The 24,431-nt window shown below is 39.0% G+C and overlaps 1 protein-coding gene across 2 annotated transcripts in view; it reads right to left on the minus strand.

Moving 5' to 3' along the window:
* TRPM3 (transient receptor potential cation channel subfamily M member 3) overlaps positions 1 to 24,431 on the minus strand; it is a 142,940-nt gene that overhangs the window by 29,819 nt on the left and 88,690 nt on the right. The window contains exons 14-21 of one of the 2 annotated variants that reach the window (XM_017736449.1): positions 23,214 to 23,243; positions 21,866 to 22,155; positions 20,811 to 21,039; positions 18,140 to 18,307; positions 17,129 to 17,254; positions 10,968 to 11,108; positions 5,344 to 5,472; positions 3,703 to 3,954 (exon numbers count right to left, since the gene is read on the minus strand). In XM_017736449.1, coding sequence (XP_017591938.1) covers positions 3,703 to 3,954; positions 5,344 to 5,472; positions 10,968 to 11,108; positions 17,129 to 17,254; positions 18,140 to 18,307; positions 20,811 to 21,039; positions 21,866 to 22,155; positions 23,214 to 23,243 — 1,365 coding nt within the window. The remainder of the gene's footprint in view (positions 1 to 3,702; positions 3,955 to 5,343; positions 5,473 to 10,967; positions 11,109 to 17,128; positions 17,255 to 18,139; positions 18,308 to 20,810; positions 21,040 to 21,865; positions 22,156 to 23,213; positions 23,244 to 24,431) is intronic. The other variant, XM_008635367.2, reaches the window with a different exon arrangement.

Consider the following 24,431-nt stretch of genomic DNA (forward strand, 5'->3'; position numbering starts at 1 on the left):
CTGGGGAAATATGTAACAGAGGAAAGACTGTTACAGGTAGCAAAGAGGAAAAGGTATGCTCATGTTTAGAGAGAGAAGCTGTAGGAGAAAGGCACCAGCAGAGCAGGGGTCAGGTAAGAGAGAATCAGGAAGGTGGAAAGAAGGAACCGAGGACAAGTGAAAAAAAAAGCAGGAGAATACAGAAGTCTTGAGGTCCATAAAAAATGCAATAAAGAAAGAAAAAACCTTGGGGACACAAGAGAGGAAAAGAAATGTTTTAAATAATTAAAACCCAGCAAAGTCAATCATCAACATTCCTATTTAATTCAGGGCATTAATTTCTCAAAAAAATATCCCTTCATGAAGACAAATTCCAGATTATTGTACTTCAGAAAGCATCCTGAAATGGGAAAACTGCATAAGCATATTTAGTTCTTACTGCTTTCAGGGAACAAAGCATAAGGTGAAACCTGATTCCTCCTTTCTTGTCTAATCAAACTTTGTTTCAGATAGCAATACATAACTTGATATGATGTAATGTAATAACTCTTTTAAAATGTCACACAAACAAGTAAATATAATGAGCATTTTGAGGCAAGTTAAGGCAATTTCTTAAATGTTTCAAGGGTTTTTGACCAGGAAGCCCACAGGTTTGACCTCATTTTGCAAGAAATAAAATTTTCAGTGCTGTTCTCTATTCAAGACGCATATTAGCTTTTCCCTCCTTCAGTTGGGTATCTTCTAAACTCAGTAACTTGTCTGAAATACAATGAAATATATGGGCAAGTTTCCACTGACTTTAACGAGCATTGTATCAGGTCCTTTGGCCTGTGGTGTCAAATTACACTTGATATTTTAGCAGGGCAATGGCCATTTCAATCATTCTGAAGAATTCATCAGTCGCCTGTGTAAAAAAGTGATAAAACACAGTATTTTTTTTGGTACAATTTTATGAAGAAGTTGGCTGTATTTCAACTTCTGTATTTGCAGAAAGGCTAAGAAAATGTAGATATTTCCACACATTAAAGGAAATGATATACCTCTGACTCTCCTGACATTCCACAGTAATTTCATTTCATTCCTGAATAGAAGGAAATTAAATCTATCACTGGGCAGAAATCAGAAAAGCACAAGCATATTCTGTTACTGAAATCAGTAGATAATAATAAGCTTGGCCATTCAGTTTCCTCCTTGTATCTTCATCTTTGCTTTAGCCTATTGCTTTTAAACCACTTGAACCCATTCCTGCCCCTTGCTTAATTTCACTTGCATATTTGTTCGGAGTGGCCAGAGGTAAAACTTATTACATCTGTTTTGTTGACTGCAGAGTAGAGGCAGGTGAAGAGAAAGTTCATCAACACTGGAAAGAGAGAAAAAGTCATCCTTTTCCTCCTGAGTCTAAAACTTATGATAGAAGCTCAAGAAAAAGTCTCAGGCATTAAATATGCCTGATCCTCTGTTGAGGATCTCAGTAGTTGTGATGTGCTTACTCTGTCGATGTCCTGCACAGTGCTGAACTGAACTTTCAACACCACTTGGAAGACAGAACACTAGGAGGTAGAGAGACATGATTTAAACAAAATTATACATGAGAGCCCATGGAGCAGCCTGGAGCCAGCAGGTGCAGCTACCAGGGAGTGCATGAGTTGGACATTGAACAAGAGAGTAAGCTGGTCAGAAAATAGATGTGAGAGGCTGATGTGTGTAACTCAAACTGGTTGTGCACTGCATGGTGGGCAAAAGGGATGTGTCAGAGTGGCTTAAGTGTGTGGAAAGTTGGGCAAACTATGAAAACCAAGTAACAGGAAGGCATAAAACAGAATAATTTGCCTCCTTTAACAGTCACCCAGGGCTTCAGAACAATTTGGCAGCTAAATTCAACACCTTTTAATGCAGGTGCTGAGCCTACAGAGGCTAGTGATTTTCCTGCATTTGTTTTCCACAAAAAGTAGAGACAGAAAGCCACCTGTAACACTGACTACTAGAAGTTTGTTATTTGTGGCCACTCTATTATTGAACTGTTGCTCACACTGCCTCTGTTAGCACTGAAACTTTTAGTGCATGTAGCTCTGAAAAATAAAGCAGAGTAGAAAGGTAGATGTTTTTTCAGAAGTTTTACACAATGTGTATTGTGTAAGCCCCCCAGTGACCACCAGATCCACTGGTGGAAAGATAGTCCAAATGCAGCAGGAAAGAAACCTGCTAAGACAGTGTTTTCCCTTTGATCTGTATTCTCTTCTCTGGTCCTGCTGGTTTTTTTTCAACAACCTCCAACTGTTGAGTATTTTTACTCTGGAGCTCTGCAAAACCTCATGTCAACAACCTACAGGCTTTCTTGAAGGAAGGACACTCCAAAATCTTTTTTTCAGGACATAACAACTCAACTATCTCATTCTCTCATGGTTTCCCTCAATCTCTCTCTCCCTCTCTCTTTTTTTTTTCACTAACCTGTTCTTTCTTTGTCAAACCCACCACTGTGGGCTTGCAGTAGAAATCTGGCAAATTGAGGGGATAAGACAACAGTTCTCTGGTCACCTGTTGGGTAGGGAGTGTAACTGGATGTATATTTTGCATTTCAGTTTTATACCTGCTCACTGAGCCTGTTGTGACTAATGTAATATCAAGGAGATATTTTAGTCCATGCACTCATATATGTCCCCTTTTCTTATGATGGTGAGGATGGATGAATTTTTCTTTAAGGGCCATTGTAAGACAATTACAACAGTCAGCCTCTTTGGACCTGCTGATTATTGTCACATAGCAAACAGCAGTAGTATTCCATTTAGAAGAGTTAATATTCAGTTTACTTTCTTTTACTTAAAGCCAGCTTCAAGGGGTTTTAATCTATCTGGAAAACCTCAGCTCTCAAACCCCAAAATGCATGAAACAGACATGATTTACACAAGAAAAACTGGATAACTGCACGTGAAACATGAACACGTGTATTAGCTGTGTGTGCAGGTATCCAAATATTAGGGATGTGTGCATAGGCATCTGTAAATTCAGCCGTTTTCTTTAACTCAAGCAAAAAGATGCTTAATTGCAACATTTCTATTGAAACATAAAAATTAAAAACTGAAAAATCAAAAGTTATGCATGTGGAAGCAAATGACTCTTGATTACTCCTGCATGCATTTACTATTACACAAGCTATTCATATTCCTGCTACGGTGTGTACAACTGATGTGGTGAGGGCACACTTATACAAACTGATTTCTCATGTCACAAGGACACACCTGGACTTAAGAGATGGAGGAGCATGTGGATATGGATCAAACTACAGAAGGGTCAGTCTTAATCATAACCATTATAGTTATAACCATATAGTGAACACACCACGATTATTAGAGAGGCTCAGGGTACTAAACATCTGAACAATTTTTTTTTAAACATTAACAAACCACCTTCCTTTATAATTACCAAATCTCCTTTGTACTTTCTGCAAATGAGGCACAGAGGGGTGTAGGGTGGCTCTGCTGTTGAAGAGTGATCTCAGAGAAAGACAAACAATACATCGTCTAATAGAACAGGAAGAATCTAATCCTCAGTTCTGGGGGGCCTCAATTCTGGAGGTTTTGATTCAAGAAGGCACTGATTTCTAGCTTGCATGAAAACACTGATGTGTAAAAAAATCCAGGTAACTCTGCAGCAATGTCATTGGCTATGGACACTGAGCCCAGAACACACAGTCAAACACAGAAGGGGTTTGCCAACTGCTCTCACCATTTTCCCGATCATCATGACGTAGGGCCCCAAGTACTTGTTCACGCCAAAGATGTCCAGCAGCCGGATGTACCAGTAGATGATGTTGACGCAGTAGATCACGCGCCCGTCACTCCGGAGAGGCAGGTCTTGCAGGCGGAGAACCATCCCAACAGAGAACAGCAGGATAGCTATGAGGTCGGTAACATTCCAGTACTCCTGGAGCCAAACTTTGACTTTTTGCAGCAGTTTCCCAGGCTCTGACATGAGGATCTGAAGGACAGAGGAAATTGAGAAGAAAGGAGCTGAGCTGTCTTAATTTCAACTTGAAGAAATCTATAGTAAACAGACAGATGCCACACAGGCCAAAAGCAAAGCTGATAGACCCCTATCATACAAATATCTCAGGTACTCTCTGGGCTTTTTTTTCCAGAAATCTTCCATTTCAACCATTCTTAACATTTATCTATGTGCAAGATACTTTAAAGGACAAAGTGATCGCTCAGTCTAAAATTCTCATGAAATCAGAAGAAATATATGTATGTATTTCTGTTTTTCAAATTTATTAACCCTACTTAGAGCCTTGGAACAGAGGGTAAAATATAGAAAGACTTTTTTTACAAAAAAATTTACATCTAAAGAAGCTTTAAAAAAAATTGTATTAAAATGTGTAACAAATGACCAAGTCTAGTCCTCCAGAGCGCTGGCTTCAGAATGTACAAACTCAACTGGTAACAGATTCAGCCCAGGGGTACAAATGTGCTATTTCAGCTGTGGTCAATGGGACTCGCATTCACTCACATTAGGGCTGAATTGGGCCTCTGGTGTCACTGTGGAATAAATGCACATTTGGCTCGTGAAAGGGGACAGCATTAGCTGCAAGTGGGAGAGCCCACAAGAGGCAGGGTTAACAGAGCCACTTTGCTCTCTTTTCAGACTGAGTGCTACCTTAAATTCTCTGTCTCTGCTCTGTGTCTGCTGTTGCACCCTTAGGAGATGTACACTATTGCTTGACAAATTAATAAAAATTTTCAAAAGCCACATTTCAAGGAATTTAGCTGACCTTTAAGACTTGCTAGAAGATCACCCCGTACTTGTGAATGCTATTTAATGAGCATCACACTGAAATTTGGACACAGAAATTTTATGGGAGAAGAAGAAGAAGGAAAGAAGGAAACAAGGAAAGAAGGAAAGAAAGAAACAGAGAAAGAGAAAGAGAGAAAGAGAGAAAGAAAGAGAGAAAGAGAGAGAAAAATAAAGTAGAAAGAAAAGAAAAGAAAAGAAAAGAAAAGAAAAGAAAAGAAAAGAAAAGAAAAGAAAAGAAAAGAAAAGAAAAGAAGAAAAGAAAAGAAAAGAAAAAAGAAAGAAAGAAAGAAAAAGAAAAAAGAAGAGGAGGAAGAAGAAGAAGAAGAAGAAGAAGAAGAAGAAAGAAGAAGAAAGGAATTGTTCATTTTAAAATTAAAGAAGATAGATCTTTTTACTGCTTTTTTATTTTAACAATCCATCCGCCTTTCTGAAAAAAAAAAGGGCAATTTTGTAAGCTCATTCATAAAAATGTAGCCTGAGAAAAATAATAAAATCAGATATTAAAATGAAAAAAACCAACCAAACTCCACACTTATTCCTTTTTTATTCTGTCTTTCTTGGTTGGGGTGACTTTACCTCTCTCATCTTCTCTATTCCCAGAGTGAAAATGTATGAGATGACAATCCACTCCTGAATAGATGGCCAGCGATCCATCTTCACCAACACGATGTAGTTGAACAGCATCAAGTAGCCTATGTAGGCCAGCTGTAAAGAAAAAAATCAGTATCAATAAAATTGAGATAGTTTCTTGGATATGATTTGATATTCCTGATTCTACTGTAACCAGAGTTTCACAGACAAAAGAACAGTAAGACTGTCCTGGCTTGTCTGAAAAAGCTCACATTAGATGGCGTACTGTACGGAATCTGCAAAACACATGCACATATTTCCAGCTATATCTGTCTCCTCAAAAAAACTTTTATTAATGCAGTTTCCTTGGATGATCCCACAGTGATGGCAATTCTAATACCACTGTGTCAACTACCCAATTAAGTAACCTACATGAAGATTTCTCCCTCATCTGCTTCTAAAAGTCTTTAGTCCTCTAACACCCCTCCTTTGTATTTTTTTCACCTGTTCACCTAACCTGGGCTGAGTGACATTCCGAGTACAGAGGATTTTAGGCTTTATTAGAGGTTTTCCTACCCAATGTAGTACTGACCTAACCTATAGGATGTTTCCTCCCCAAAACACTGCTACTCCTACTCACACTGCTGCACCAAGGAGCCAGGCATAGCCATGCATTCATTTGCCTTATATTTTTTGCAAATTTTTTAGTGGGAATATTTTTATTTTCCTTCCTAATATATTCACCTTCCAGCTTAGTTTTTGATCCAGAAGAAAGTGTAGATTAAGTTTTTAGTTTCTTTTTCCTTTTTTTTTTCTGCATGCTGAATGTAATTAAATGGTCTGTCAAAAGAAGACAAGTCAGGCAAATTGCATCATCAAGTTCATAAAGCTCAGAAAAACTCAAGTGTCACTCTGGAGCATGGGCAGCAGCAGGGGTGTGGCTGGGGTTTGCGGAAGCCAGAATCCACCTGCCTGTCTACTTGGCCTTTCAAACAGCTGCCCTACAAAAAAAATACATCTTAAGGCTAAATATAAGTCATAGAAAAGATGACTCAGTTCTGTGCATGAACATTTAGTCATTGTGACGGAAAGCTGTATTACATACATCTATATTTGAATTCAGTTTTTTCTCTCAACTGTGTGCTACAGCTATTGTGTACATGGGATCACATGTAAGCTGAAACAACCACAGAGGGCCTTGAGACTTTTGGGTAGGATTATTTCATTGTTCTGCACATCACAGAATAGAGTTTATAGTCCTATTGTATTTGTTAGAGAACGTCACTCCTACTCTGTGTAAAAGCCACAGAGTTCTGGCTTTTGTTCCAGCTGCCAGTTGAGGACACTTTAGAGAATTCTTTCTATTGGCCGCATCTATCAGTACAGAGGAACCAGATAGCTGAAGCACGACTTCTTGCCTGCATAAAACAGAGGAGGAAATGAACTCATTTGTCTTTCAGTTTGTGAGGGATGATGGATTGCAATGCTCAGGTCTGGAGGCTGGTCTTCCCTTGCCACTCCTACAGGAAATGGAGAGCAGTGTTGATGTAGGCCAACACGTAGGGTGACACCAGAGTTAGCAGAACCTCTTGACAGGCAGAACTGGATACCCACCTCCCTAGTGGAAATAACACCTTCTAACACAGAGCAAAAAGCGGGGTGATACTGTTACTTAACTCCTCCTTTCAGACCTTATTGATTCCTAATTATCAGGAAATCTACTTTGATCTACTTCAGCAGCCTTTGGTGAGCACTTGCAGTCAGTATGGCAGAAGAATAAGGACACTGAGGTTACAAAGGGGACAGAAACTGCAAGAATCTAACTGGAACTAGGTTTGCTTCTTCCTGGTTTTCTTTTGAAATGCTGGCAATTTTTGGCTTTGGTTTTGGCAGGTTTCTTTATGTCAATTCAAACGTACTCAAAACTGCAAAATATTTTTACTTGACAAAAGAGAAAAGAATCTTGATTTGTGAGTAAAATTATTCTGAAACGTCTCCACTTTAACCCAAGAAACAAGCTCTTCATATCGGGAGTGACACCCTCTTTCTCCCTCCCCAGACTTCTAACTTGCTCTTTCCTTCCAGGAGGCTACACTGACACTTCCACAGCTACACTGTGGTCAAACCTCAGTGTAGCTGTTCATGCTGGTACTCAGGATTCTTTAAAAGTGCTACTACAGAAGTAGCTGAACCCTGTTTTTCCTTGCTTTTACCTGGCTTGACAAAGAGCTAGGAGCTGCCATTGTCACGGTTGAGGGCAGTACCTGAAGAAACTAAGGAAAGGAGTGCCTGCTAAGGAGCTGCACGGCTGGATCACACCCAGCCCATCTATGGATGCACTCCCATTCTACAGAAAATACTGGAATACTCACTGTGGTAGAGGACAAACATGGAAATTGTACCAACAGGTTAATGCTTCAAGGAGATCACCCTCCTCTTTTCTGATTGATTGCAATAATTAAATGATCATAAACTGAAGTGGTCCCAAAATGCAAAACTTAGGGCAAAGCTCCTTTGATGTTTAGAAGATGACTCTTACTAGGGGCTCAATTCCTCAGCAGCTTTCCTCTTCAGAAGAGGTAGAAACCTGCCTTCTTACTTCCTGCTAATCTCTCAGTTAATGCTAGTAGTAGTTATGCCTAAAGATTTTGCTTTTTATGTATTTTTCATATATTCATAGCTTTGTAGACTACTATTACATAGTTATATAGCTCCTAGTATTTTTACTACCCTTTCTCTTAGATTTCTGCATAATAAGTTAACCTTCTAACACATTCCTGAAATACTGTTTTAGTCTTATTCTTAAGAAGAAGAAGAAGCCTGACAAGGGCATTGAGAATCTGAGGACACACAATATCAAATGGGGCAAAGAAGCTCTGGATGAACTCCAGCGGGGCAGTACCCAGGGAAAATTATGTGAACAACCACTCTTCGAATTGGACAATATTTGTTAGTTATGCTAATTTGTGAAACTTACAAAAGTCATAGAAATCTGATGCCACGTGTGCACATGACCACCTGGACACCTGTAAGCTTCCAGTAAAAGTCTGCTTTTTATTTTATTATTTTAACACTGTTGCAAGAGCTTCTGTCTTTTGATATTAGGCAACAGTAGGGGAAGATCATCCTCTTCTGCTCAAGCAATCTGTGAGATGTAACGTATGTGTCATAGTTTCCAATGCAACAGAATAGTTGACTTTTGAAACTGCTGTGTGTCTAGAGAGAAAGGCTAAAGTTGGTGGGGGGTTGTCTGTTGGTTTGTTTGTGTTGGGTTTTGGTTTGTGGTTTTTTTTTTTTTTTTTTTGTTTTGGGTTTTTTTTTTTTTTTTTTGGTTTGTTTTGGGACTTTTTTTGAGAAAAAGTTGTCTAGTGTCTGCTGAGCCAAATGTTACATATTCAAATATCTCATTTAATTCACTCTTGTGTAATTGAAGAATGAAAGTGAATACAGCTATATAGTAATAGAGGTAGGTAAATAATCAAATTAGAGGCAGAATAATCAAATTGTTTTAAGTGGTATACAATAGCCATTGGACCTTTTACATGCATTTTGTAATGTGGAATGTAAAATTTGAATGATTTCTTTTGAAATACATGAATAATATTTGTGCCTGTGTATTTGTAAAATTGCGATAGGCTGTGCAATTTTAACCCTTCTCTGAAACTTCTTTTGCTTTTAGTTTCCAGGAGTTCTCAATATACACAACAGGTCAAGCACGGCAGCCAGAATCCACCTTAACTTGCTCTCCAAGTTCAGTGTTTCCAAGATACAGTTTTAATAAATGACCTTGATTGAGACCTGCCTCGGGACATAAAACTGTAGGAACAAGTCTAAATGGAAATGCAATATTGATTTCTGTCTCCCATTTCAAAATTGAACTAACAGGGAAAGCTAGGATGCTTCTTTCCATTTGCAGTGTAAAGAATTTTCTGTTTGTGCATAATACACACTGCAATTGATAATGAGACTAGGTAGCTGATTAGTAGTTTCTGGACTTGTGGACTTGATTCCTGTTCACTGGCCACAGAGCTGAGCAGTAAATTACTCCAAATTATTAAACTGTTTGCTAGTCTATGGTGTCCACCGCATCTAAGACTCAACCGATGTGAGTTTATCCCAGTGTCTGCAAGGCAATTTTTCTTATGAGAAGTCACTTGCAGGAGGATCCATTCTTTGTGATTTGCTGGGCTTTCAGCAGAATGATGGAAAATATAACTGAGGAAAACCCACCTGAAATCATCTAGCCAATTCCATTGGGCTGAGGCAGGATTAATTCCAGTGTAACATAATGGACATATATCTTGATAAGATAGCTTAGAAATCATTAATAATGCAAAATCTAGCATGTTCTCACACAGTTCATGACAGTACTTCTTGGACCAGTTAGAAACTGTTTCCTAACTTCTTACCTAGAACTATCTGGGTGTTATTTTTTGTCCTATTCAGCAAGGACTTGGAGGTACTTACACATATTTAAAAACTGTTACTTTCCTTCTGCAGATCTTTTTTTTTTTTAACAGAGAAAACATTCACACTTCCTTAATCTCTCCCCCTAAATCAAGCTTTACAAACCTCTTGAAACATTCATCCTTTTTGTGTCCTTCAAACCAGTCCACACTTGTCATATGATACAGAAACTGAACTGGTATGGAATATTCCAGGCAAGAAGACTTAAAGGATTACTTTGTGATCTTTGTAGTCTTATTCTTCTACATTCTAGTGCAATTTGCAAAATAACTAATAATAACTAAATAATAACTAAAATAATAACTAATCTCTACTCCATCATCCAAGATTTGAATGAAAATATCAGATAGCACCTGATATAGAAGAGAACTTTAAGGCAGACTTTCTAATCCCTGCTTCCAGCTTGATAATGAATAATTAATATCTAATCTTGAAGACTAACTGTCAAAAATCTTTTTATCCACATAGTAACTTTAATACAGCAGTTATTAATTTAGCTGTGAGAAAACCCTGTGAAGTTTTTGGTACTGTTTAACTGTAGTCTAAATACGATATAATCTTTTTTCTGCTCCTTCTGCAACGTTCATTTCGGTCTAACACAGGCGGAATATACTGATTTAACCTAACTTGTCCCTGAAAAATGTACACTAGCTGTCACTCATGTCTTTGATATCTTGTGGGTACCTACATGCACATTTTCTCTGAGAGACACTGCAGACTGGTCAAAACAGAAAAAAATCAAAATATTCCAAGGAAAGAAGTGCTCTATCTCTTTTTTTTATCAATTATTATATAATTCAAATTCTGATTCAGACCAGCCTCTGCCTGGGCTCACTATTGGAAGCAATCCTATTTTGAATTCTCCTATATGGAATTCCTTGGGAGCACTACAGCAAACTTCTGTTTACCATTTTATTTAAAGAAAAGCATACACAATCATTCCAATTTTAGCTATTAACTTCCTGAACAAAATGATGATTTTTAAAAGTCTTAGAAAGGTTTGCAAGTGCTAGCAGAATTCCACCAAATATTTCTATTAAACTATATATGGGTAAGTCCTCCAATATATATAAATGTAGACTTCAATGAAACACCTTAAATTACTTCAGCCCAATTTCAGTATTTCTATAGACATTAATAATATAACAGGAAAGATTTCTTACGGTGTAAAACCAAAACTTCACGATGGGAGCATTGTAGAACTCATAAATCTTTCTTCCAATGGGGATCATTCTGTGCCTGCTCTGAACTTCCTCATCCTCTTTCTTCCTTGAGGACTCTCCATTACCTCGTCCCAGCATTGCCTACAAGAAAGGATACATTTGTGTTTCTTTCTTTGTGAAAGAAAAATTACACTATTTTTTGAAATGTCAACAGGAAACTGCTCTTGATCTTTAGATAAAACCAGGTGACCACAGCTAGGTGTAAAATGCTTTGCTTTCAGATTATCTTTTTCTGCAGGAAGGCTTCTGCTTAATACTTTGAAAATGGAAAGCTACAGCTTTAGCCTCAACCCTCAGTTTGAGAGTGAAATTCCTGACTAGTGAACAAAAAATAAGATGTCGAGAATATTTCTCCTTTTTCTGTACAGACAGAAACACTTTAACCTGACAACAGCTTTTTGGTGTACTTCTTTACAATAAACAGATGCAGACAGAGAGCACATAAGTTTTGGTTTTAAACAAAGAGAAGTTCATAAGGCTGAGACTGAGAGGGAACAGCAGGGGAAAAGACGAGTTGGCAGTTGCTGAACGAGAAACAAAGAAGACAGTTGCACTTTTTACGTCGGATCACTGGACCTGCCCCAGGCCATGATCCCACAGTGAAGCTTACATGGATGTCAGAGGACTGACTAGTAGATCTCACTGCAGCAGAAAGGCCTTGAATCGAAATACCCATGTACATGATTGTAGCTTCTTCCATAGTGAAGTTCCAGACTGCTCATGCACTGCCTTTGCTAAGCTTGATGTCACTGTTACCATTGCAATTCAGACCCACTGAGGAGCTATGCTGAACTCCAGAAACACACATGTAAGAAGTCCTCATCTATGAGTGCAAACCTAACAGTCAAAAGAAGGTGATGTTTTATTTGTTTACTGTTGATTTTCATTATCAGTTGCAGAGAAGTAGAAGGACTAAACTACAATCACTGAAATTAGGGCTTAAAAGGTATTCCTTTGTATTTGAAGTGTAATGTGACCTAATAAGTGTTCATTCTGAAGCAATTATTTAATAACAATAGACTAAGGCTGGATTTTAGCTCACTGTGCCCTTTGCAAGTTCTTACTATTCAGTTTGTGGATGCACCTCAGGAATGTAGCCCTCTGTACATGAAATATTTGCAAGAATTGAGACATATCTAAGTATGCAGGGATTGCATGATGACACTTTTGTTTAAATGCTTCTATAATGCTTTTCTCCAAGTAGGTGAAAGCATTCTTGTGCTTTTATGTTAACTGAAGCAAACTTTCACCATCCATGAAAGTTTGCTTCAGATCATTGTCCTCATCTACAACTTAAACAGTGGAAAACTACGGGAACGATTAGATGCCAGACATTATGTCTTTCTATAAAAGGATCTTTCTTGCCTCTGTGGAGGTCCTTCTGTGCTCTCTGATTCAACAGGATGTTCAGCACATACTTTACTAATTGGCTTCAGGTGAGCTATCTGATCAAGTTCTAGAGCCCTGCAGGAAATGGTGATGCACTTCTCACATATTTAAAAGAAAGAATCACAATTTACCCTTTTCTTCCTTTTTCTAGCCTCATGTGGAGCTATTCATATACGTCTTTTTCTTGTGAAATAGTAATTGGTAGTAATAAATTTTTTCAGTCAGTGTAGATATTTGTAACATTATTAGGACTGTGCTTGGTCCCATATGACTCCTTCTCGTTAATTTCATTAATGCAGTTAGTTTTTCCTCTGGTATTATTACTTTCCATGTGGACCTTTATATTCTTGAATCTGACAACACACATTTTCAATAAAATACAACAAAGATTCAGGACAGAAGTATACTGCACTGCAACCAACCTGCTGGGACTGTTGCAAAAACTATAGCCTGCTTTGACAAAGTTAACCTATTTCCATTAGCTTTAATGGCTGAAGGTTTTTAATTTCCATAAATACAGATAAAACATGATGTATTAAAAATTTAAAGGTACCTCCTGTTGGTTCTCACAGAGCATGTAAAACACCTTGAAAGTCCATCAAGACTTTTATAAAGAAGGAAGAAGAAAAAGTGGCTGTTAAGCAGAGGAGAAGAGTTCTTATGGTTATGAGACTTACTGAATATAACTACAGTAGCAGAATTTACACAACCTCCACAGAAGATATCATTACCTAAACTCCACAAAATCAAAGTGATCCTTTGATCTGTATCATGGATTGGGTTTTTTTTTGGGGAAAAAAAGTAGTTGAATATGATCTGAATGCTTTGGGAATGCTATAGCCCAAGAGGGTAATTTGTTTGCTTCTCTCTACCTACTGATGCTGTTCAGGGAAAGCTGCCATCTGGAGCTACAGCGTTTTCTGTAGCTTTTCCCATGGCTTTGTCTCTGCTGTCCTCTGGTGCTCAGGAGTTTTGCAGCAGAGTGAAAATGACTGCTGGCTGTTTTAATGAATTATCAATGCCACGCTTTAGTGAACGGGATTATTTTACAGAGTTCAAATCCTTCACAATTTTACAAATTTACTAATTCTGAGACAGACTTAATTCTCAATGGAATCACTGAGTTGTGGATGTTTTTATGATAAAGCTCTTTCAATATCTGGATATATGCTTTAGCTTATGAACTCTGATTTCCTGTTTGCTACTGCTTTCTTCTTGATAACGATGCTTTAATTTTATCTCGTTAGAATTATTTTTTAATTAATTGTATCATATAATACTATCTTCTCCCCTCCCCCATGCTACAGATGGGGAATTTCTCTGAGATGGCTAGGGATTAGGTTTGACCTGATGTTCCCGACTGTTAATTATACCTCAGTATTAACAAACTGAAAAGCTTCCCTATTAGAAACATTCAGAAATAACCTAAGTAACTGTGTTAACAGAATAATTGCAGTGCCAAATGTGAACAAATGTTTTCCTTGGAGTGGGTTGCAGTAGGGTGGGAGCAACTCAACACACTGCTCGGTGTGGGCGGCATCTCTTTCTCTAATACATGATTTCGTTCATGATTCACCATGAGTCATGCAAGGTAAGCTCGACAGCAGCTCAGCCTCATTGTAAAGTACAGTACAACTGCATCATTTTAGCCTGAAGGGATTGATGTTTGCATAGCTTCTACATGGAGATTTTTTTAATCTGTTTTATTTTTGTTGTTGTTGTTGGGCCAGACTTTGTTTTATGTAATTGAGGACTGTTTGCTGATAATGAACTATCAGGGGAGAGTTTTGGGTTGTACATTTTTGTGTTAATATATGTTAATTATCCTATACTATGTTTATCTGTTTTATAATTAAACACAGGAATTTCAGTCTTGCTGGAATGAATACAGCCTCTTCCAATTTCATCCTGAGTGAAATCTACATGCTATATAGCGACTTACCCCAGTTCACAGAGAACTGGTGTGGAAATGATACACAGCTCTGCAGACACACTTCCCTCAGCACACCCCGTTGGATCCTACACTATGTGTGAAAGTGCTGCCTCCATGGTAGTTGTTCTAGGATTACTGTTTTCTGCCCTGAAACAGTGGTAGAAAAAATTTTTAATGCCTTTGATTTACAGATGTGTAAAATTAGATTTTGTATGTGCTTGGTGGTTACAGTGAGGACAGAGGAACAGGACTAAAGTGCCAGGAGATCAGTCATCCTGGCTGCTGAGCAGGGCAAAGAACAGAGACTGGGCACATGTGTGGTGGTGGTATGGAGGGTTTCCAAACTCCTTGAAGAAAGAGAGAACCTCTACTCATGGAGAGAGTCAGCACTTCCGCCTAGAGACCACCAGTAGTGTCTCCCAATTCTGTTTTCCAGATGAGCGGAAGGGGTGCCTTGCTGCTGGCATGTGAGATGCTGTGAGAGTCATCTTCCACTGGGAAGGGTGAGCTGGGCTGGGGGCACTAGAACACGGATCTTCAGAATTTCCTGTGTTCAGAACTGTATTTTTAGTGATATAATTAATATTTGGTTATTTCTTACCATTGAGAAAAGGCTAAGCATACATATTGCAGATGAACTAATGTGATCCCAGAGGCCAACAGAACCAGCTTTGCTGCTGCTGAAAAGTTCTAACTCAGACCAACTCGGTGATGCCCATGGAAGTCCAAACTTCCTATTTATTGTGGCAAATCAGAGCAAAATTAACAAAACAACAACTGAAACACCTTTTAAAGGACTTAGATGAGTTAGATATGTTCTGGAATAAAACCATTTACTGGGGAGCTCTAATACCCAAATAAGAAGGCACTGAATACGGTTAAGGATGATCCTAGTTATGGTTTCCAGAATCACGGTTATTTTGGGAGGGAGGTAGACTTCTGGGGTTTCTGACTGACCTAAATTTCAGCAATTAAGGCCTTGATTAGGACACTGTACAAATCAAAAATGCCCCTGGCCTTTAGACTTTAGTGCCCTTCTACTCCTCTGTGTTTAATATTCAGGATAAATGACTGGCAGCTCCATGCATAAATTGTGGTAAATTTCTTGGTGCTGAGGAGCACTGAGGAGAGCAGTATTCAAATGTGTTTTTGTGAGTAGCTGCTATAAGCCTGTTTCTTAGCATCTAGGTGTTAAAGAAATGTGGGCCTATCACGCTCATGAATCTGCTATAAAGTGAAAAGCAGCTGTGAATAACAAGTAGTTTACAGTGAATAAACACAACATCTTCATAGTGTATCCATATGTTCAGTTACCCATCAGACCCTTTAAGAGAAGCATAAAGCAAATACATACTTGCACTCAGATGCACCCATGTGGAGACTTAACTTCACTGTTGCTGCAGTCTGCTGATCAATTATTCTGTGCAAACTAGGTGTAACATAGTGAAAAGATCACCGTGGCCCTGTACCTCATGCTCTCTGCGTAAGTGCAGTGCAAAAGAAGAAACTGACTATGGGCCTATCTTTAGTCACCTGGGCTTAGCAGTGCAAGACACACAGGACTTCACAAGAACTCAATGAACAGACCTTGTCTAGATGAGATCTCTTTATCCTCATTTTAGCAGAGAGAATATGGGTGTAACATGACAGGAATAGAGAGATTTGAGAGGTATTCATTGGGAATGATTAGAAGGAGAATCAGGAAGATTATTTCAATAATATATTACTTGCCAGAAAAGGAACTTGAAGATTAAAATGATTTTTTAGTACATCACTTTTATTTGTTAATCTTTATGCTGAACAAAGCTCAGGTTAGGGTGAGTGACTGATCTATTGATTCCAAGTTCAGCAATGGATTAAACATTTATGATATTCCGGCACAAGAAATTATTCATCTTATTGAACTATTTATAAGGTATCCTTAATATACTGAAGGATACCATGGCTAAGGGGAAACTTCACAAAGGCACCTCCCAAACCATCCTTCAGGCATCCTCTGTCAGTGGAAAAGAAACCTGACCTACCTTATGCCAGACCATTTGACTAATGCTGGAACAACACAAAACTTTAGTCTAAAGTATTTTCTTATACTTAAAACATGTCAGGTAACTAAATGTAGCTGCCTGTGGCATCTAACCATAGACATGCAAAGACCTTTTTGCTAACAATTTATCTCTCCTCACCATTGAGGGGCACCTGAGTAAAGCAGCTGTATTAGAAGTTCTACAGTATGGTATAGATTATATGCAGAAATACTAAGTGAGCAGTGATGTACCAAAGATATTTTTTCTAAACTTGCTGGACTCCACAGGAACAAATCTTATTTTATATAAAAGGTTGTAAGTGTCTGAAACTTCACTAGAATGATACACTGAATTTGAAGGAATTAAGGGAAGAGTCAGTGACAGAAAAGAGCAATAGGACTGTCAGCACATGGAAGGGAGAAGAGGGGGAACATCTAAGGTTCACCTGGACAAGCAGATCCACAGCACACATCACTTCCTTGCAGAAGGAGTCGGAAGGGAAAAAAGAAACAGTATTGTAGACAAGAAACTAGGAGCTGAGATAACTACAGTGAGATGGAAAACACATCTTCCCCAATTTTCTCCCCACTGTCAGGTAAAAGGCAGCTTGCCAAGTGCTTATTTGATTTGAATAGGCACTTCATAAGTGGGTCAGAAGCCAAGGGTTAGTAAATTGCAATCAATAGCTAATGAGCAGAGAATGCCCCATTGCTGCTATTCTGGCTTCTGGTCCTTCCCAACAGCCAGGTTCTTGCCTGCAAACGGGTCCTGTAGGTGGGTCTTGTGGGCTGCTCCTTCCTCTTGCCTGCATATTGGGTCCTGTAGGCAGGTCCTTCTGCCTGCCTGCAGTCGGGCTCCTGTGGGCAGCTCCTGCTGTTTGCCTGTGGGAAACAGTCTGGGTTTTTTTGTTTTTGTTTTTGTTTTTTAACTTAATCAGGCAAATCCCTTTTACTTCTGTGCCTCTATTCTGACCAACTGGGGCTGAGTTTTAAGCCTTTCAAAGACACCACAATCAAGCCCAAACAAATGCAAACCAAATTAAACTAAGGCAAATGTGATAGCCTGTATGATAATTGCCCAAACTAAGAAGTGTGAGAACAAGAAACTGGATGTAGACGACTTGTGTAGTTTTCAGAGCTTTAGTTGTCTATTCTTTGTAGTGAAAATTATTCCTCAAAGGCTATGTTATTAATACTGACAAGTCCCTCCTTACACAATTCTGCAGTTGTAGAAGTGGAGCTCTCTAGCTGCCTGCTAATGTCTTCAATGGATTAAAAACTGGATGTGTGTTTGTGTGAAAGGCAATGACCACAAATACAGAAAGAATTTTAGAGTAAGTTTTCATAATTTCTCTGGCCTGTTTGCACACTTGCTTACTCTCCTAGTCAAGTCAACTAAAAGGAAAAAAATCTTTAGCTTCCATGAATCTTTGGGCATTTCCAGCCAAAGATGAGCCCGTTTCCACTAGAGAGGTCATTTATCAAGACTGAGTGCTTCTGAAATCTCATTCACTTAGTCCAGACAATATGCCATCAAACCGAATCAAAGTATGATGATATTACAGCACAGCATCACCATGCATGGCTGCAACATGGAGACAAAATGATGGCAACTTGTGTGGTTTGAGTCCCATGGAGGAGAGGGGAGTGTGAAGAGTGGTATCCTATTATGTACTATATTTAGCCATCAGATGATCTGCAATGCCTACAGAGGTAGGAATAACAAATTGACAGCACTGAGGCTGATGATTTATTGTGAGCACTTACAGTGAGTTCCATGTCTTCCTCATCTTTTTCTTTCACTGGCTTCTCTGGTTCCTCTGGATCCTTTTCTTGAAGATGGATCTCATTGGCCTGGGTCATGTAGGGCATATCATCTTTGTTCTTGAACTCCAAGCTGAGGATTGAAGGAGGAAGTAGAATTCCTAGAATTACCTAAAGCAATAATAATGATAACAATAATCATCACAGAAAACAGATTATGGTCATAATGGTTACTTAGCATCAAATGGAACAACTCCCTTGGATATTTAGGAAAAGAAAGATACATGTGCATGTGAGTTTCTATGACAATAAAGTATTTGTCATTTGGGGTATGTCACCAGAGCATTGAAACAAAGCATTTAACTTCTACTAGTGTTGCTGTGAATGCTCTCGAATGTTTTATGTGCTTGCACATCATCAGATGCATAGTGCTACATACTAGAATGTAGGTACAAAATATTATATGAGGTCAAGAGTAGGTGGGACCATGTGGGTGTGCAGACCTGCAAATACCTGCATTATACATAATACAAAACATCAGTATAAATGACACACAGAGAGTATTTACTTCTACAGAGAGGGTTAGTAGGTCTCAAGCTCTCTGTGTCCATGCTTAATGCACACTGGTAGTCAAAGTGTAACTGTGTGTGGATCTGAGGAGATAAAGCAAAGCCAGCAAAGGCAAATGCTGATGCCTAGATTTGCAGTCCCTTTAGATTTTGTTTCAGTAACCAGGCAGCTGTGTAATGTTAATGCCAGTTCTTTCTTTTCTACCTTCCCCCTCTTACAATGCAGGAGTGTAGAAACCACTAAAATTACTTTGTTTGGATATATAAAGAATGAACAATACTTGGGGTTCAAACATTAGTACAACTGAATAGATATCACTGTAATACAAAGCAAAGTCTGTATTCACAAGCACAATAACTTTTCCTGGTTATGCTACAATTTCATGGAGAATGATTTTCTTATATATCTCTCCCTGAATGACAGTGAAACCAGATACTTGACTTCTTGGCAGGCTAGGGAGGCTGCTTGTGCTCATCATAACAGCAGAAGCCTGTGCTGTAGGAAACATTCAAAGTACTCAATGAGGAGCAGTTAGTGTATGGGAATGCTGTACCCAGCCTCAGAAAAGCTTCCTCCACTGCTCCTGCACTCACGAAAGGATGAGCCCAGGGAGAGGGGGTTACAGGCAGACCTGGCTTCACAGAAAGGCTATTTTTAAGAGAAGGCAGAACTAACAGTTGCCCCTAGCCCTTCCCTTGGTGCTATACATCCCTGGCAACAGTCTAAAGGATTATATTAATTCTTCCTGCCATTCGTCAGTTTCAAAGGGACAAAACCATTCTTGGCAAATAAACCATGACTCATGCCTGCAAATTTATTTCTTTGTCATGCTGCCTTTTGCTTATGTAGCTTGTAGCCTGCTTTAGCTTTAAACAAGTTCTGCTAATGAGCTTCAGTGAAATAAAATACAGACTAGAAACTGAGTAAAATATCCTTGTGAAGCCCTGGTGTTACAAGAAGCTGAAAGGAAACTGAATGTGTTACCTCCCATTATGCATTATGAAATAAAGGTCTGTTTTACGGCTTAAGAAATGTGTGCTGAAAAGTGGAGTGAATGTAGTAGGAAATCAGTTGCTGCACTGCTCTCCACGTACCAAGGCCGAATATCTGCAAAGCCAAACAACAAACAAAGCAGCTGTCCCTCTGCAGGATAACAGGCCTGTGAGTTCAGGAAATAGGTAGTAGGAATGGCTTCAAATGTGAGAATATTTTCTATCTGTAGCAGAACAACACAAATGCACAGGTCCTGCATAGGAATGCTATCAGCCACTTGTTCTCATTCATTGCTGGCACTGGATTAAGAGCCAGTATAAAAGCAATGCAGGTACTCCTAAGCATTCTTGCCATTACTGAACGTCTTTTCACATGACAAAACAGCTGAGCAATTACCACTTTTCACACAGGCAATTAGTGCAGAAAAGAGAATCCCTTCACTAAAAATATTTCTCAGTGATCTGAGAGGAAGAGGCAATTCTTGGGTATGTTCTGACTGATGAGTGCTTTGGTGAAGGTGAAACATGCCATGGACTCAAATTCATCTCTCAGAATTCACTTTGCACTGTTAGCAGTTTTTTCAGCTGTGGAAGTAAAGCTTAAACAGGTTTGAAAACTGAATTACTCTTTAGACACTCTAAAGTAGTCCCTTCCAATGCCATCAGGAAGATTTGCGAGGGTTTGCAAGGGAATTTGTGCTTCTTGCTTGGCATGTTCTGGGGAAGGTTGTCAGATCAGCACCTTTCACTAATGGTTAATTCACTTACACTTCCTTTTCCTTTTTTTATCTCTAAAACTCTTGACTAACTCCTCAAGTATACAGGCAGGGTGACACACTAACCTCCTAGCTCAATTCTTATTCTCATAAATGATATCAGAGGGGACTTCAGGAAAGGGAATGAAGAAAACTAATTTGTGTGCTTTGAACTTAGGCTTATGATAAGCCCCTGCTGGAAAACTGAACACAGGAAGAATAAACCCTGCTTAATGTCACTGCAAATAAACATCTGAAATAGGGTTAATTTAGACAGTTATTACTGACTTGTTGCGAACCCTGTCATCATCTATTAGAATTCTCTGAATGTTAATTTTATTTTAAAACAGGAATGACCTTTAGGCCAGAATTTTTTCGCATCCGGAGACGACCCATCCACATGTCTGTGAGCAGCATTTGGCTGCAAGTGTGAGCAATGAAGTCCCTGTGCTTGGCTGCCACTGCAAGCTGCAGGCATGTGGCATTGCTCCAGTTCTTCAGCTCATAGGTCAGCAGTTTCATGGCCAGTTGCTCGTCCTGCTTGTATGACTGGTCCAACAGCTCGACCGCCAGCTGGCCGAAGTCCCTGCAACAGAGGGACATCTGTTCACTCCCATTAGCACACACAGCCTCGTGCACAGAACACCTGTCTGCAACTGACAGTCGCTGCACGGGGCACATCACCTTCCATCATGCAAACTGTGATGTTGACTGTACACACGGAAACCCACATTTTCATATGTGAGTGGCTAAGGTGAGGCATATAAATAAGTGCCCCAACTTAGCAGTGATGAGCACCCACACCTACCAGCTGTCTGCTCCCACCTCGCTGCCCACCTCCCCTGACATTTTCTAGCTGAAATCATCTGGTTATCTGCAGCTTAAAGGATTGCTTCTCTTCTGTTTGCCCATGGCTTCATGGTCAAGTCTCCTGGAAGAAGGAGTATCCAATATCCTTTCTAAAATCCTAAATTTCTAAAATTTTAATATCTAGTATCTTGCCTTGCTCACCTAAGCATGATCTCTTGGTTAATTAACACTTCTGTCTGAATGGTATCTTATAAGGATTTCAGTAACTCTTCTGCTTGGTATGTACAGAGTATCCTGAATAAGCACAGAGAAATGTTGCAGTCTGACTCTTGAGGCCTCAGGGAGAACACATAAACAATATAGATATTTCACTGTCTTGACATCTTCTCATTTCAGAAGTTATATTGGTAACAACTTTGCTACTCTGGCAGTTAGATTGTTTAAAAGCCATTTAGATTTTCTCTAAAGGGACTGCACTTACCCTACAAGTTAGAAATAAAAGCAAGGTACCGATATGAAAATCTTAGGCAGGTTCAGAAGTCTCTCTTCCCTCTTTCCTCCCCCCCCCCGCCTTAGGAAAGTGTACATGGAAGGACATTCACCTGGAATTGTGGTTCAGCTCTTGGGATATGTCATCCACCATGTCGTTTTCTGATGCTTCATGGGCCATGGCTTTGCAGAGCTTGCAGGCCACCAGTGCTTTAGCCATAGCCTCTTCCCCATGTTGCCAGAAGAAGAGGGCCATCTTCTGACGTTTCATCAGCACAGCCCACACCATCAGCTCATGGAATGGGAAGGGAAAGTGATTGATCTCAGGGTCATCCATATCAATATCAACTTCTTCTTCTTTTTTCTTTGTTGTTTTTCTCCCTCGACGCAAAGGGACATCATCCTGTGGGAATTGCAGAGAAATTTTTTTCATCAGTGAAGGAAATGAATCAATTCACACAATTCATTGAAATCAGTACCTAAGATGGCAAACACATTTTCTGCAGGCCAGTCCCTTCATCATTTTTTGTACAAAATATTTAACATAGGTGAACAATAAAAAAGGTATTGGTGCATACACTGTAATTAAGAAGTCAGTAATCAGGGAAACAGAGCCTTGGACTGTCACTCTGAATTGCTCTTGCTCCCTAATAACACAGGGTACAATCACACAATATCCAGAAACATTTTGGAAAAGCCACCACTAAAATAAAGCTAAGAGTTCACTGCAAATGTAACATCTACTGTAATGCATCTGCCTCTTTCCACTCCAGAAAGTACACATCCAGAGAATGTTCTGATCTGCTGAAGACTCCCTCTATGCTTATTCTTGTTTTCTCCCTTCACCTCCTTACAAAGGTAGCAATCTGCCTTCTTTACTCCTATTCTGCATGTTTATTCCTTCTTTCTCAATCCCTTTGTTGTTTTTATTGTCTTCAGTTTCTTTCCTATTTTAGCCTTTTTCTTTTATCACCTGAGCCGACCTATTCTGTCCCATGTCTATGGATAGCAAAATGAAAGTTGTTGTATAAAATAAACAAACATGAAAATACTACTGTCCCCTTCAAGCATTGGTGTAGCCAATAGGGCCAATAAAACTGAGATAACTTTGGCCTACATGAAGATTTCTGCATCATTCTCTGCAAGTGTTTAATTTCTCTGAACACGTTTTAAAGTTAGATGCTATCTGACTGAAATTCTGCTTGTCCTGCCAGACTGAAACATTTTGTTAAATCCTCATGAAAAAAAAAGATCCATAGGTGGGCTAGAGCACTCTTTTTCCTTATCTATCTCCTGGACTTTTATTAAGAAATGTTTCTTAATCTGTCCCTTGTGTAAATATGCTATCTGGATGAAAAATACAATTCATGCTTTCATTACAGTGAATTTAAACATTATCTGGATATAGTTTATATTTGTCAAAGAAGGAAAAGACATCAAGATTTGTCACAGGTTGCCTACCTCCATTCCCAACAGCTTCAGGGCTTTAGGCTGTACAAAAAAAGTTAGAAATATGTTATTTCTCACTGAATAGTGATGAAAAGCTGCAACTATTTGTATATACATATGCACGTAGAGTGACATAAAATATACAATATAATATAGATAATATATACATAATGTAATATAATGTAGTATTTTATATATATACATATACCTCCCCGACACCCCCCCTCCCACCCCCCCAAACAAATAATTACATATATGTAGTTTTTTCAAACTTGAGTTTGACATTATTTCACCAAAACCACAACATAAGACATACATTTGGATTCAGGTACAAATTACATCTGGTTAGGGCCTGTTCTAGCAAGAAAGTGATAGGGACCACTGATAAGGCATGAATGGATTTCTCTGGTGTACAAGTGTGTTTTGGCCACTACCCTGGAACACTTTTATTGGCTGTTGTGGTGCTGCTCTGAGTGTTGGTTCAGCATTGGTGAAATCATTACTCAAATGCTTTTCTCAATGGAGTGACTACGGGAAGGAAGTCTCTCCCAGCAGCTACAATCATTTCCCTTTCAAATGTGAAGTGTCAAAGCAAAAGGAAACAAACCCGTTTCAGGTAGCCATCTACAACCATTTCACAGAGCTGTTGCTATTGATAGCTCTTATTACTACATTCAGTGCTCTGTATTGCTACAATCTGAAATGCGAGGCAAAAATAGACAAAGAAGGAGCTACTAATCTTACTGGGAGGAGCTGAACAGACTTCTACTCATGCTGGATTGGGTCAGCAGTAATAAGGATGCCAAAAACCAGCTTTTGTGTTTTAGAAAGACCTTACTTTGTATTCACAGTGTTATAATTCATCAAAAGTGGAACCCACAAAAATACTTAACAGTGGTTTTGCCATGAGCCCAATGACTGCTGGAGCCACATCCAAAAAAATTAATTAAGTTTTGAGTTATGGGTTTCTTTGCCCTGAAATCTTCACATCACAATCAGGAGATGAGCCGTAAGACAGGAAATGCATCTAACAATGCTCAAGTTCTTCAAGTGTAACTCAGGAGTTAGAATTATACTATCATTTTGCAGGTCAATGACTTGTCTTTTAAAAGCTGTGAATACTCATAATTACAGGTTTTAGAGTCAGAGGAGACTGTTTTATGAGGAGACTGTTTTATGTGCTGGTTTCAGATGGGCAGCAGAATGCAACAATTTTTCATTAAATTAATA

This window comes from Corvus brachyrhynchos, unplaced genomic scaffold (genome assembly GCF_000691975.1).
Source record: "Corvus brachyrhynchos isolate BGI_N302 unplaced genomic scaffold, ASM69197v1 scaffold716, whole genome shotgun sequence".
Taxonomy (NCBI): Eukaryota; Metazoa; Chordata; class Aves; order Passeriformes; family Corvidae; genus Corvus; species Corvus brachyrhynchos.